The sequence below is a fragment of the Camelus dromedarius genome, chromosome 5 (assembly GCF_036321535.1).
Source record: "Camelus dromedarius isolate mCamDro1 chromosome 5, mCamDro1.pat, whole genome shotgun sequence".
NCBI lineage: Eukaryota > Metazoa > Chordata > Mammalia > Artiodactyla > Camelidae > Camelus > Camelus dromedarius.
This window is the reverse complement of record NC_087440.1, coordinates 13,892,592-13,908,910: the sequence shown is the minus strand read 5'-3', so window position 1 is coordinate 13,908,910 and position 16,319 is coordinate 13,892,592. Positions and strand designations below refer to the sequence as shown.

The 16,319-nt window shown below is 36.0% G+C and overlaps 1 protein-coding gene across 3 annotated transcripts in view; it reads left to right on the top strand.

Annotated features, from left to right (window-relative positions):
* Positions 1 to 15,233, top strand: part of MAPK6 (mitogen-activated protein kinase 6) — a 28,150-nt gene extending 12,917 nt beyond the window's left edge. For all 3 annotated transcript variants that reach the window (XM_031453045.2, XM_010977167.3, XM_031453048.2), the window contains exons 2-6: positions 2,883 to 4,066; positions 5,636 to 5,780; positions 8,099 to 8,263; positions 11,757 to 11,958; positions 12,977 to 15,233. In XM_031453045.2, the coding sequence (XP_031308905.1) occupies positions 3,512 to 4,066; positions 5,636 to 5,780; positions 8,099 to 8,263; positions 11,757 to 11,958; positions 12,977 to 14,078 (2,169 nt within the window). In that variant the 5' untranslated portion in view covers positions 2,883 to 3,511 and the 3' untranslated portion in view covers positions 14,079 to 15,233. The remainder of the gene's footprint in view (positions 1 to 2,882; positions 4,067 to 5,635; positions 5,781 to 8,098; positions 8,264 to 11,756; positions 11,959 to 12,976) is intronic.
* Positions 15,234 to 16,319: the final 1,086 nt, after the last annotated feature.

The window sequence follows — 16,319 nt, the reverse complement described above, 5'->3', positions numbered from 1 at the left end:
TTGTCTCACTAACACTGAAAGGTCTTGAGTAGAGACCTCTCTTATAATCTGACTGTAATTCCTACTATCGTGTTATTCTCTCAGATAATAGTGGTGCGTTTTGGATAAAGTGTTATTTATTCTTGACTATGATTACTCTGTTAGTGAACTAGAAGCCTAAGGGAGTACTTAGAAGTTTTACTCTTCTTATGTCAAGTCTGTTAAACTGACATAAAAATGTACATTGATCAAAAACTTACAACTTGACTGAGCTTTAAGGAATTGTTTACATTAGGGCAAGGAAGTAGGTGTGAACAAACATTCTATTTCATGTGGAGACTGGAAATGTAAAATTTCAGAGATACTGGACAGCCTTTGGAAAATACTGATTTTTTTCTAGGATATTTGGTAGAGAACAGGAAATATCAAGATATATCCAAATAGAAAAAATTGGAGTTGGGGGAGGCATACATTATTAATTAAAGCCCTTTAAAAATCTGAAGCATTTTTTAACCCAAAAGTTTATTTGCAAACGTTAATTTAACTTTTAAATGTTTTACTACAAATAGACTAAGCTACAGAATTTTTAGGATTCTGCTTGTTTTTTGTTTTTGTTTTTGTTTTTCTGATTTCTGAGAAGCAGACGAAATAACATGCAGAAGAAACTATCTCTGTCATAGTAAAACAGAGCTATTAAGCTATTAACATTCCTCATGATGTTAAGTAGACACAAGAAACGCTCATATTTATTAAAAGAACTCATGGATTGTAAATATCAACTTTTATTAAATAAACTGTTGCCATAAGGATCATTTATCTATTTAGTCTCTGAGTTATTTGTATCAGTTTCTTGTTCACATTTTTTTTAATGTTCGTGGATTTCTGAGAATTGAAGATTTGCTCAAATTGAGGCAAATGCTGTTATCTTATTCAATTTTTTAGAGTCTTATATTTCTGCATGTGAAGTATGTAGGAATAAGAGTGAAGCAGGTAGGAAATAAAGGCAGATATCTGTGTTGTACAAATGCTTTGCGACTGCAAAAGAGCTGATGTGTTTGAGTCCTAACAGTTCTTAAGCCACACCTGAAGATGACTGAAAGTTCTTGTTTCTTCAGGTTCAGAATGAGCTGTTTTATTTCATAGTCTGATACAGTTTCTTCTTTCCTTAAAAGGATTAGCTCTTTGAACAAAGGACTATTGCAGCTGCCCTGCTTGCAATCCCTTCAGACCCATTCAGCAAATAACACTATATATATACTTATACCAGTTTTCAGTAGCAGGAAGCCTTTCCATTTAAGGGCTAGGCTGTATTACATGCTTATAGGTATATACATTTAAATGAGCTACTACCCTGGCCTAGTTGCCTCAGAAACAGGAGATGAACACTCTCCCTTAGTGGCTTTCAAGATGTAGCCCCTCCATCTACAACAGTTACTCCCACATAGCATCCCTAAGGCCCACCCACCTCCTTACTTCTTAGCTTTACTGCAATACCACCTTATCAGAGAGGCATTTCCTAACCACCCTCCCCATCCCCTGTCTCTGTTTTATTTCTCCACACCACTTACTGCCAGCTAACATCGATATGTTTTGCTTTTTTGTCTGCCTGTATTCCCCGACTATGTGAGCTCTCCGTTTACATACCACCTAAATCTACAAGAGTCTAATGATTTGTCATACTTCTTTTTTAAAAGAAATAACACATTAAAGATACAGTGGAAACATACTGTGTAACCCTACCTTGATTCTTATCCCTTCCTTCATTCCTCAAGGTAACTATTATCATGAATTGTTATTTATCAACTTAATATTTTTTATACTTTTGCTACATATGTATGCCCCCTAAAGTAGCATTATTTTGCATTTTTATCCACCTGATACACCTGGTTTCAGCATCCACATTTCTATCTGCAGTTTGCTTTTGAAATGTAGTGTATATTTGGTGATTTTGACATTTCTGTTCATTTTTACTATTATATAGTAAGTGGTTCACTATATGAATATAACTCATTCTCTTTTTGATGAAGGTTTAAGCTGTTTTTGATATTTTGCCATTATAAAAAAAATGAACATTTGTATGTTCATTTGCAAGCATTTCTTTAGGGAGTTTTCCTTGAAGAAAATGCCAAATCATAGGTATGATATTTATTCACTTATGCATTTATGTATGCCAAATTGCTCTTTGATGTTCTGTTACTAATTTAAACTCCCACAAATACTGTATGAAAGTTCCTGTTTTTCCACATTCCTCCCCAAACTTGATAGGAACAGTTAAGACTCTTTTAAAATGTTTTTCCAATCTGAAATGTTTTCTTTATGAAGTAATTTGATTTTTCTGATTATCAGTGAGGTCAAACATCTTTTCATAGGTTTCATTCATAGGTTTATTCACTGTTTAAGTTCACTTCTTTGTAAATTTAAGAACATGCTTGGCACATTTCTTACTTGTACAGCTAGATTTTTGTTCATGAGATACTGACAGGCAGAGTTCATCAGTAAGCATGTTCTTTAACGAACTAACACATCGCAGGCTTATAATTTTTTAAGAGACATGTTACTAATGTTTTACCCCTCAAAAAATTCTAAAGAATTCTGTAAAAATATTATGAACCTTCCTTTGCACCTTGACATTTAAGAAATTATACAACCTAGTGACCTAAATAATATAAAGAATCTAGTGTGGTAGGCTCTGAAATCTGAGCCAACACATGCGAATTGCTTACAACATGGATAGCTATTTTTGATTGAGGGTGGTCTTTCCATTTAGTGACTATAAATAAATAAGTTTAATGTACCAGTAGTAGCCTATAGCTAAATGCCCAGTTTGTGTCATTTTACAAAGTTGTGTAAAAGAGCATTTCCTACAGTGGTGATTCTTTGCCTTCTTTTTTCTCATCCCCCAGGTTGTATCAGAGTAAGATGGACGGTAGCTTTGATTGTGATTGTGGTGAGCTGGAGCCACCTGATCACTAACAAAAGACATCTGTTAACCAACAGCCGCCAGGGCTTCCTGTTGAAATATACAGCAACAAAGGAAAAGAAGCAAAACGGAAATAGTGCTTACCAGCACCTTAGAATGATGCTGCTCAGGACCAGTCCAACACTGAATGTATCTGCACTGTGAGGAGAATGTTCATAGAAGCCTGTTGTGTGCATATTTATTCACATTTTTGTTAAATGTTAAATCCTTCAGCACAGTAAATCTGAGTGCATAGTATGTCATTTCATTCCGTTTGGGTTTCTTGAGTGTTTTCTTTAAATGTCTGCAGAGTTGCTGCCCCTTTCTTGAACTATGAGTACTGCAATCTTTTTAATTCTCAGTATGAGTAGAGCTTTTTGAGCTTTAATTCTAAGGGGAACTCAACGGGCCTGGTTGGCATATGCAATGAACGTCAAGAAACCATCTTGCTGTGGAAGCAAAATTATTTTTCTTCTCCCTTTTTGAAAGATCTTTCCTTTTGATGCCAGTTTTCTTGCTTGTTTACACAAGTTCAACAATTCAAAAGGAAAAGGCAATAGTAAGGGTTTCAAAATGGCAGAGAAATTTGAAAGTCTCATGAACATTCATGGTTTTGATCTAGGCTCTAGGTATATGGACTTAAAACCATTGGGTTGTGGAGGCAATGGCTTGGTTTTTTCTGCTGTAGACAATGACTGTGACAAAAGAGTAGCCATCAAGAAAATTGTCCTTACTGATCCCCAGAGTGTCAAACATGCTCTACGTGAAATCAAAATTATTAGAAGACTCGACCATGATAACATTGTGAAGGTGTTTGAAATTCTTGGTCCTAGTGGAAGCCAGTTAACAGATGATGTGGGCTCTCTTACCGAACTGAACAGTGTTTACATTGTTCAGGAGTACATGGAGACAGACTTGGCTAATGTGCTGGAGCAGGGCCCTTTACTGGAAGAGCATGCCAGGCTTTTCATGTATCAGCTGCTACGTGGGCTCAAATACATTCACTCAGCAAACGTACTGCACAGAGATCTCAAACCAGCTAATCTTTTCATTAATACTGAAGACTTGGTGCTGAAGATAGGTGACTTTGGTCTTGCACGGATCATGGATCCCCATTATTCCCATAAGGTACGTGGAAAGTCAGCTGAGGCAGACCTTTAAACTGATACACATTAGGGGTAGGTATTTATATTTCCTTTATGTGTTGTGGCAGAATTTTTAGTTAATTGTATTAAGTTTTACATAGTACCTTTTTTTCATTCACAATCTCTCTGTGTTTAAAATGAAGGTGGAGTGGGAGCCTGATTAAATACAAATTCCTAAAACTGTATGCTTCTTTATTATGACTGAAATTCTCCCTTATGTAAAAGTAGGGAAAGGGAGGGTATAGCTCAAAGGTAGGGTGTGTGCTTAGCATGCAAAAGGTCCTGGATTCAATTCCTAGCACCTCCATTAGAATGAATGAACGAACAAACAAACAAACCTAACCACCCCCCCCCAAATAAAATTTTAAAAGTAGGTTATATTCTTATTTGTTTAGAGCAGAAAGTGGTACTCTCTGAAGGTAATAGGGGATTCTGTTTATACTTTTATGCCTTTTTTATGTCCATTTGAATTATTGTGTTATGCCTTGTTTAGGCAAACTTAATTTAGTTTGAAGTCTTATTTGCATAAAGATAAAATAGGCAAGAAGGATAGCCAAAAGGATTCATAGTAAGTTTGCCTTACGTAACAGCTTGCCTTTGTATAAGGAGTTACTACTATTTTCTGAGCCAAACTCTGGTCTTTTCGTTTTCAGATGAAATCATATGTGAGTCCGTGATGTTTAAAATATAAAAATGGAGCTGCTTTGGTTGTAAATCATCTCTAGGAGCTGTGCTTGCTTGGCTTCCCATGGCACATGTCTGAAACAAATCTTTTCATTCACATGTATCATCTCGGATTGAATATAACAATATTTTTAAAAACTAGCTTAGAAACTGAGTACCAAAATTAAATAGATGATCACGTCCTTTTTATGGATAGCAGTAAAGTATTGTGGATAGAACACTGAACTAGGAGTTATAGTATCTAAAATTGAGTTCCGTCTCTATATCCAACTAAGCTATCTGACCTTGAGCAGATTCCCTAATCTCAGTGTTAATATCTACTGTCACAATCTCGCAATTTTGAGGATGAAATAAGGCAGTATATGTATAACTGTTTTTGTCAAATACTTCATAAATGTAAAGTAGTAAAACTGATTAGGAATGGAGTATGTAGTAAAGCCAAGTCCCCTGGGTTGTCAGTTAGGAGGCTGGCGCTGCTTTGTGAATAGTACCTCTTACCTTTCTCTTATTGATTTAAAGCATACCTGCTCCTTAATTAATTTGAGACTGGAAGTGAAAAATAAATCCTTTTCTGAAACATGTTTTAAATATGTGGTCTAGAGTTAACACTAAATCCTTACAGTATACTTTGGTCAACAGACTTCATATGAACATCATTTTATACATGGTACATTCTAAGGGGAGTTGAACCTCCATTCGGCCCCAGAAGTACCAAGAGCCTTGAAAATAGGCATAGAAACCAACACTATTAGTGGTTTTAGGATTTCACAATTATGGCTTGTTTTTAGACTAAGGATTCTTTCTTGAATCAAGTTCTATGTAATGTTATTCAGCTAAAGTAAAAAGTATATTTTTGTTTCTTTTTCAGGGTCATCTTTCTGAAGGATTGGTTACTAAATGGTACAGATCTCCACGTCTTTTACTTTCTCCTAATAATTATACTAAAGCCATTGACATGTGGGCTGCAGGCTGCATCTTTGCTGAAATGCTGACTGGTAAAACCCTCTTCGCAGGTAAGAAATTTTAAAATATGTGGGGGAAAAATTATCCCAGAGAGAAGTAATTTTGCATGTTATCTATGGAGCAAGATATATATATAAGATTTAAAACAATTTATTGTAGTCTAGAATATTAAAATGAAAAGATAAAATGGTATTTTTAATATTTAAAAATTGAGAAATCTTATTCACATATTCACTGAATTGCTCTCAATGAATGTAGTCAAAATTCTAGTGTTCTTTTGTATTTATCTTATTTCTTAAACATAAGTTTGTATATTGTAGACCCATAATACTTGTTAGTTATCTGTTAAGTGATACCCAAGTGGCCTGGTTCTGTCAGAGTTTGTCACTTCCTGGTGAAATTTTTTAGCTGTTGTTGAAAATGTAATAATTCTTTCTTTGTCCCTTGTCAATCCTGTTGCTTGAACTGCCATAGCCTGTTGCCTGACTCCTGGGACGTTTTGGAAACAACCAATTTTTTTTGCTGCATTTGGTGCTATGAGGGAGTCTAAAGAAGTATGTGAGAGAGAATTTAGTTAAGATGGATTTAAAAAAAACCCCTCTAAATAACAATTTTTTTTATCTTAAAACCCTTGCAAACTTTAAACATTTAACTAAAGGAAATTGTGAAATGGTTTGAAAAAGTTCCAGTTGTAGTTCCCTTCTGAAGCCTTTTGGGTAGGTTTGTGAGCCATTCAGTAGAAGCAGCATGAGGGAGAGCCAAGTGTTTTATTATTACAGACCTCAAATTAACAGCAATAAAAGGCAAGGGCTAAGCATTCATTGGTAATCTGTGTATTTTTAACCTGTAGTAAATGTTCTGGCCTTAAATTTTGTCTTACTTAGTAACTCCACTTGGATGTCTAATTACATCTGAAATTTAACCTACCCCAAACTGAACTCCTGATATTTCTCCTGCATGCTTTCTCTTTATGCTGTCTTCCTCATCTTAGTAAACCAGATCCACTTAGTTGCTCAGGCCAGAATCTTGGCATCTTCCATTTCTCTGGTATAAATCTTGCAGAGTCTTTCTGCAAAATATATCCTGAATCTAACCGCTTGTTAGTATCTCTGTCCCTGCCTCTCTCCTCTTCTCAGTTCAGTAAACCATTATACCTCTCCTGGTTTCTTGTACGACCTTCTAACTGGCTTTCCTGCTTACCTTTGCTGTCTGTGGTCTAGTTACCACATAGCAGCCATAGTAGTTCTCTGAAAACATTAATCAGATTATGTCATTTCTCTGTTCAAAACTCTAATGGCTTCTTATCAAATTCAGGATAAAGCAAACCCTTTGTGTTCGGGTGCCACTCTGATCTCATCTCCTGTCTCTTCCCCAAGCCACTTTATCTCAGCTACACTTGCCCAATTATTGTTTCTTGGACACACCAAGCCCCTTCTCTCCTCTTGGCCTTTGGGCCTTTTCTCATCTTCCTGGAACTCCCTTCCTCCATGTAAATGTGTGATGTGTTCCCTAACTTCCTTAATTTTCAGCTTCTCAGTGAGGCTTTTCTTGGTGATCCTCTGTAAACTAACAACCCTACCCCCAGCATGCTCTCTCTCCCTCTTAGCTTTTTTTCTTCACAGTATTTGTCACCATTTGACATAAATGTTTGCAGTTACTGTCTTCCTCCACTAGATTGTGAGCTCCATCAATTGGGAACTTGGTCTATTTTGTTTTTTCACAGCTGTATTCTAAAGTGCCTTGCCCATAGTAGGCACTCCAAAAATTTGAATGTTGAATGAATTTCTAGAAATCAGTAGAAAAGTAAACTGAACAGTTTTTTCTAAAGTTTAGTTGCCCATTTAGCTTAAAATTTCCCTTTTATTTCTTTAATAGTGGTCCTGAAATGTTAACTGAGCCTAACACATACCTATAAAACTGTTTCACAAATCAAGTCCAAGCCTCTATTTTATTGATTGTGAAATCAACTCATCACCATGTTGAGTATTCTCAAATTTATAGTGAGTTAATTAGTGGTACAGTTAAGACTAGTATCCAGGTCTTTTGAATCCCAATTAATTGTTTTTTTCACTACTTTTGTGGTACCTTAATATGAGGCCAGACTACAAGTCAGTTTCTTATGGAAACAAAGCAGCTGAAACTAAACATATCAGTGAGCAGAAATTGAAATAGATACGCTTTTTGAGCTGATTGAAGGTATTCAAAGCAATGAAATCTGCTGATTAATGATTCAGTTAAAACTATATTCCCCCCAGCAGTCGTTACAATATTTATCTTCCTTAGCTTTAGAGTGTTTATTGCCAAATAAGTAAGCATTGAGAAATGTGTTTATTTATGTTGTATTTGGTGTTTTTTTAATCTAACTCAGGTGCACATGAACTTGAACAAATGCAGCTGATTTTAGAATCTATTCCTGTTGTACATGAGGAAGATCGTCAGGAGCTTCTCAGCGTAATTCCAGTTTACATTAGAAATGACATGACTGAGCCACACAAACCTTTAACTCAGCTGCTTCCAGGAATTAGTCGAGAAGGTATTGTGACTTAGGAGTAACCATCATGTAATGGTGTGTTTGTGTGTAAGTGGGATCTGTGTAGGGAAGCTTTAGCTTTTTACCCTTTATATGCAGCATTCTCCCAAATAGTCTTCAGACCCTTAAGTCATGCCTAAAGCTTCAGATTTTGCATTCCCTTTTCTGGCCTGGCATTTAGGCTGGGATCTGTGTCTTTGCTCTGAATAATTTTCCAGATTCTAGAAATTATACCTCTCCCTCCTGGTTCTAACTCCATCTACTTTTCCAGCTTACACCTCTGATTGTCTACTATAGGTAAGCGTATTGAATCACTGGCTCTCACTAAGCTAGAATGGGGTTCTGTGGGGGTTATATGGTAAGTGTGGGTATGAATACGAACGTGATTTAGATATGAAAGAGTGAATTGAATGAGGGAAAATCGAAGGTTTCAGGGCAAGGAAGAGGTGGAAGAAAGATCGAAACTCCACATGAGCAAACTTGTTGACATAAAAGTTTGAGGATTGGTATTAGGGATATTAGGTGCTAAATGTGAGAGTTTGTGCAAACTTGAAAGTAGTAGGAACTTGGAGAGGAGAGGGTATAGGTCAAATGGTAGAGTGCATATTTAGCATGCACAAAGTCCTGGGTTCAGTCCCCAGTACTGCCTCTAAAAATAAATACACCTAATTACCTCCACCCCCCCAAAAAAACTTAAAAAATGAAAAAAAGAGAGTAAAAACTCAGTTGACCATTAAAGCAGATAATTTCATATCTCAAAATAGACATATCTTTAGGACTTCTTGATACAAATAAGATACAAAAGTCTAACTCTTGTAGTAGTTATCTGTAATAAGATGACATTTTTTTTTTTAGAAGAAGAGCAATAGCCATGAAAAATATCTTTCTTAAAAGTTGATTGTGTCTTATATCTTTAGGAATTCTACTGTATTTAGCTACATCCCTGCCAGGATTGTATGGTTCTTTCATGAATCACAAAGTTAGGGGTATTTAGTTTCCTAAACATTTTAAACCTTTTCTCTTATTTATACATACATTATTTGCATCACCCACTCTTTTCATTGTACATGGTGCAGGTTAGTGTATATCTAAATATTTTAAAGTAGCAAGTGTTTTGAGAAATAGGCACTGGATGGCAAAACCGTGATGACATTATCTTTTTATTCCCCCCTCACATATGCCTGGAACTCATATAGTGAATGCCTAAATGAAAAGGAAGCAACTGTTTAATTTCAACCAGTTTTGCAAGCTTCCTTCTCAGTAGGTGTCCATTTCTAACCAGTCTTTTGGACTATCTTCACAATCAGTGAATATGCTGATGGCTTTCTTGCTCCTAACCTTGTAGCCACTGTCATGACATCCCTTTTCATAACTGAACAGTAGTCACATAGCACTTGACTATACCTCAGAGCATCTGTGGGAGCTCTTTAAAAATGCAGATTATTAAATCAGAATCTAGAGGTGGGATGGGGAGGACCCTCTACAGGTATGACCCTGCTCAGCCAAGTTGAGAGTGCTCAGGGATAACCTGGTTGGCTTTGGAGTCGATGTCACCGTTGCTGGGTCTTATCAAAAGAGGCAAGCTAGTGATAGAGGACATTGCTGTTGAGGCATTTGTGATCTGGTTACACTGAATTGTCTTTTTCTCTACCCTCATTGGGGTGAGGACCATGACTTAGTCATCTGGGAGCCAATCCAGATATTTGGCTGATGGCTGGGATTTGTTCATAATGTGTTGAATGAATGTCTTTGGTAATAGACTCATTAAATTAACCATTGAGCAAAGATCCTTGGTGTTCACAGGCAGCAGAACTGTGCTCACATGCAAGTGAAATGCAGATGTTTAAAGTTCCTGAGACTAAAGATTTATTACATAGATCTGCTCTACACCAATTTCTTAATCAATTAATGGAGATACTGGGGGATTGAACCCAGAAACTCATGCATGCTAGGCGTGCACTCTACCACTGTGCTATACCACCCTCCCCACCCCCACCCCCAACACCAATTTCTTCTTGATAAACAGTGTAGTTTTATTTTTGGGCAGAGTACCTTCTGAGGCAAAGAATAATACATGTTGTTTTCTCACATTCTATTCATGATCTTCAGAAGGAGAAAGCAAACAAGATTAAGTACATATGAATTAACACATTAAGACTCCTAGGAACCCTACTCTGGTTAGTGTCTTTAGATGAATACCCTTTTTTTTTAAAAAAAATTCCCTCCATGCTTTTCATCCTCCCTTTCTCTATAGTTTACCACTTATTTCCGTATCTTAGCATACTTCAGTGCCATTGTAGTAAATAGACCAATTTCCTCTAGAGCAGTGCTGTCCAGTAGAATTTTCAGCAATGATGGAGATGTTCTATATTTGCATATACTTGGGAGCTCAGCCTGACTACTTTCTTTATTACCTTTGCCTTTTTCTACCTGCTGCCTACAGTGTCCAAATGTTAGGGATTTTAGAGGAAATTCCTCTTGTGTAACTAGATATGTATCCTCCGTCCCTCTGAGAATTGTGATTGTGCTGGGTCAGCCATCCATAACTGTGCCTTAGACCAGGGCCCATGTGTCTCAAGGCAAGAGATACTCTAAGACTGACACTTTTGCAGGAGAACCAAGAACAGCTTGATACATAATGAAATGACTTCCTAGATTGGGGTAGTATAATCGGAGTGGGAAAAGGGGGAGCAAAGGAAGGAACCTCAGCCCTGGGACACTGACAGGTATGAATAACAGTGAGCTTTGGGTTTCTTCTCTTTATTACTTTACTGGACTGATTTGAGGATTGAATGAGATAATGTATGTCAAAGCACTTTGTAAAATATAAATGGCTATAAAAATGTCAGCTATTCTTCATGTTAATAAGATATTGGGAATTGAGAATAGGGTCTTTCTAGAGTACAGATTGTTTTAGAGAGAAAGGCTAGCTAGCTTTTCCTTTGAGACAGAAAGTAAGGATAAATAGATGTGTGACAGACCATAGTGAAGAAATAGGGATTGAGATAAACGTGAAGTGGGTTTATCTGTTGAGAATGATACAGAAGGTTGAGAGCACAGATAGATGGTGTGGAACATTGCTGAGCAATAGCAAAGGCCAAATGGAAATTCCACAGTATGAATTTGTAGTGAGCCAGACAGACATGCGATTTTGCATCTAGCTTTCATCTGTATTCTATGGCTAGGGAACAGAGAAAGTGGAAGGTGGAAATGATTCAGAGTTGAAGATTGGCATACAAGTATGTGGTGGTGTGGTGGTGTAGGGCTGGTGACACTGTGCCAGTGTAGTTCAGGCTGGGTAAGGAGCTTAGCCTGAAAGAATATTTACAAAGTGTGTTGGACACATCGTCTTTTCTTTTTAATCTACAAATCAAGCAAACTAGTTTTATTTCTCTGACACATTTAACTTACTTTTTAATTGTATAATCCCCTTTTTCCCTTTATGGGTTGGTGGACCTCTGGTACAGTTAAGGTGTTTTGTTTCTCTCTTTTGCAGCACTGGATTTCCTGGAACAAATTTTGACATTTAGCCCCATGGATCGGTTGACAGCAGAAGAAGCGCTTTCCCATCCTTACATGAGCATTTATTCTTTTCCAATGGATGAGCCAATTTCAAGTCATCCTTTTCATATTGAAGATGAAGTTGATGATATTTTGCTTATGGATGAAACTCATAGTCACATTTATAACTGGGAAAGGTAAATTGATCCTAAGTTAGAAAAATATTTTATTTTCAATAATCCATAATGTGAGTTTTATTTTTAAATTGTTTGTGGTAAGATAATATAGAAGTCTTAAAAATTTAGTAATGGTTTTTTTGAATTTCTGCTAAACTTACTGCTATCTTTGAATAGCCTTTATGTAATTTAACTATTTAATAGTTACTGCTTAGGATATACATAATGGGAAAAGTTAAATGCTACTTTGAAACAAGAAGTAGTTAATGTTGAAATTTGTTTACTTGTTGCATTTTCTACTCCTCAAACATTGAGGTATTTGTGAGTTTGTTTACATACATCTGCCAACCAGTTATTTTTTTTTCTCAGTATGAACATTCCTACCATCTGTGTATAGTTCTTTCTTCACATGCCCAGATGTCTTCCAGTCTCCACATTTTCTATCATACTTAGTTAAGTCATCCAGTCTCTTCTATTTCCTCCTCCCCAACTCCCAGTGTTTTCATGTGTGTCTCAGTCTGCCTCTGCTTTGGGCATGGTGTGGTCACCTTGCTGTAATGTGTCAGTAAGAGGATACCACATTCAGTAGCACATATATATGGAGAGTGGGGTTTTTTTTTTGTTTTTGTTTTGTTTTGTTTTTCTCTTCATGCTGAGTTCCAGCAAGCTTTCTTCTAGTTTGCCTTACTACCAGTAAAGTGAAAATCTGTAAGACACCTGATTGAGATTAGAGATCTGCATTTTATGGCCAGTGTTGAAATTGAACTATTAGACATGCCAGCCATTCAGATGTTTACGTGTAGTTTGTGTACTTATATACTACATTGGTAATTACCGAATATTGCTTCGTACTGCTTTCTATAGTAACAGAGCTTACCTATCCATTAAGATTATAAGTTCCTGGAGGAAAGCTCATAACTTACACTCCTGTTATCCCCTCATAGACCTAATGAGCACGGTGCTTTGACCTAAAAGGTGCTCAGTGAATTTGAAAGTGAAATCACCTAGACTAATACTAATGTATAATTTTTTTTTTCAGGTACCATGACTGTCAGTTTTCAGAGCATGATTGGCCTATACATAATAACTTTGACATTGATGAAGTTCAGCTTGACCCAAGAGCTCTGTCTGATGTCACTGATGAAGAAGAAGTACAAGTTGATCCTCGAAAATATTTGGATGGAGATCGTGAAAAGTATTTGGAGGATCCTGCTTTTGACACCAATTACTCTACTGAGCCTTGTTGGCAGTACCCAGATCATCATGAAAACAAATATTGTGATCTGGAGTGTAGCCATACTTGTAACTACAAAATGAGGTCGTCATCATATTTAGATAACTTAGTTTGGAGAGAGAGTGAAGTTAATCATTACTATGAACCCAAGCTTATTATAGATCTTTCCAATTGGAAGGAACAAAGCAAAGAAAAATCTGATAAGAGAGGCAAGTCAAAATGTGAAAGGAATGGGTTGGTTAAAGCCCAGATAGCTCTGGAGGAAGCATCACAGCAACTGACTGAAAAAGAAAGGGAAAAGAATCAGGGGTTTGACTTTGATTCCTTTATTGCAGGAACTATTCAGCTTAGCTCACAACATGAGCCTACTGATGTTGTTGACAAATTAAATGACTTGAATAGCTCAGTGTCCCAACTAGAATTGAAAAGTTTGATATCAAAGTCAGTAAGCCGAGAAAAACAGGAAAAAGGAATGGCGAATTTGGCTCAGTTAGGAGCCCTGTACCAGTCTTCTTGGGATAGCCAGTTTGTGGGTGGTAGGGAGGACTGTTTTCTTATAAATCAGTTTTGTTGTGAGGTAAGGAAGGATGAGCAAATTGAAAAGGAAAACACTTACACCAGTTACTTGGACAAGTTCTTTAGCAGGAAAGAAGATACTGAGATGCTAGAAACTGAGCCGGTAGAGGATGGGAAGCTTGGGGAGAGAGGAAATGAGGAAGGATTTCTGAACAACAGTGGGGAGTTCCTCTTTAACAAGCAGCTTGAATCCATAGGCATCCCGCAGTTTCACAGTCCAGTTGGGTCACCACTTAAGTCGATACAGGCCACATTAACACCTTCTGCTATGAAATCTTCCCCTCAGATTCCTCATAAAACATATAGCAGCATTCTGAAACATCTGAACTAAAACACTCAGCAGACATTTCTCTTTGTATTCTTCATGAAATGTGTTTTGTCTTTTTTATTACTAGTGTTTTAAGTCATTTTTTACTTGAATCAGATGGTGTCATTTAGAAAGGATTTTATTCTTGGTTTTTAAAATCCAGACTTTTTTTCCTACATGTGAGATGGTTTTCATTTTAACTGGCATGTCGTTTGCACACAAAAATAAAGATTAGAGCAAAATAATGCAATTCAGGAGAAGACGAAAGAAATGCACTAAGACAAGTAAAAATACATTCTCTCATAGAACAATGATCTGTTTTACAGGAAACAAAAATCTTGCCTTGAAATTTACACAGTGAGACTGTACATAATTGCATGAAAATATCTATTTTTTTCCTAAAACATTTTTCATTCATGAGTATTTTCAAGTTTTTCATACTGTACACATTTCTTAAAAACACATGATACCAGCAGCAACTGAAAATGAATGCCGAATTTGGTACACATGTGTTATCTACCTCAAGGTAACAGAAGTATGTGGCGAAACATATACCACCCATAGTGCTTCACAGTACGCACTTCTATTTAGCCAGCGTTTAATGTAGTAAACTATTCTTAATAAGATTCACTCACCGTTTATAAATGTCCTGGTATGCATTCTTTATAGTGAAGTGTTACTACATCACATCTTATTTATTTTAGCAAATCAGTATATTTTCTGTATTTAATTATAAAATGTTAACTTAGTTTTTGAAATTTATTTGCAAATACACTTTTTCCATTTGGCACTATGGTTTGTTGCCTACTTAGCTGAATATATAATGTCAGCTTATCCTAAGGCTGTCCACGTACTTAATTTACTTAAGTATTCATTTTAAGTAAAGCGCTCACTGTGTATAGGAATTTGTATTTTGGAGGTGCTTGATCTATCTACAAAGAAAAATTAGGAATTACTTTATTATAAAATGCTCCTAGAAGTCTTAATTGTGCTTATTTTTAAAAAAAAAAAAACAATTCTGTAATGTTAGACTTGTGTGCATGGAAGTAATTAAGGTACATCATTATTGTAGTTTAAAAGTTGTACATGATAAGACATATTTTGTTTTTACTGTATGTTTTTACTGAATGATCTATTCCTCATCCCAAGGCAAGCATGAATAAAATTAGGTTAAATGTAGCATGTGGCATTGCAGTTTCTTAGAATTTGTTTCATCTATTTTATTGAGTACCGTCTGTATCTTTGATTATCCTGTTTGAAGGGAAAAAAAGGACAAATAAAATATGGCCAGCAAATATGGCTCCTGTTTAACTCTTTAGGTAATGAAAACTACCTGCTGGAATGAAGAGCACTAGCAGAATCTTACCTAGTTCCACTTTTCAACGTCTTTAAATTGTGGCTATAGTTTAAACTACATTAGGCTAAAAGTCTTAAAAGAAGAAAAGTCTCTTTACACAAAAATCTCGTGTTGACTTAACTTCACACATTAAAATGAAATAAACCTTTATAGATTTCAAAACTGTTACGTAAGATTTGTGTGGAAACTTTGAACTTTGCAGTTGGAGGAACCTCCTTTAAATGTATTACGATAGATCATCTTTTCTTTGTTCAAGAACTTACTCATCTATCCAGATATTCTTCCTTAACCTCACTTTTCTGTTTGTCTTCCATTCCTGTTTTGAACATAGTCAGTTCTCTTAATATCTGGACTTCTTCTCACTGACCTATTTATTGCTTTCATCTGGATTCACAAATGTGTTTAAAATGCAGATATTTTCTGGATGAATATCATTGTCACATGTGAATTTAAATATATACTCAAGTTACCTTAAAAAGGCAAGCTCTTGTGAAGCTTTCAGTTTTTCACCGTTTGGTATGATGTTAGCTGTGGATTTTCACATGTAGCTTTATTATGTTGAAGTAATTTCCTTCTGTTCCTATTTTGTTGAAAGTTTTTCAAATCATGAATAGGTGTTGAATTTTGTCAAGTGCTTTTTCTCTATCAAATGAGATAATCATGGGTTTTGTCCTCCATCCTGATAATGTACATTACACTGATTGATTTTCATATGTTGAACCATTCTTGTGTTCTAGGAATCCCACTTATTCATAATGGGTAATTCTTTTGATGTGCTGTTGGATTCAGTTTGCTAGTATTTTTTTGAGGGTTTTTATATCAATATTCATCAGTTATATTGGTCTGTAGTTTTCTTACATCTTCGTATGATTTTGGTATCAGGACAGTGCTGACTTCATAGAATGAGT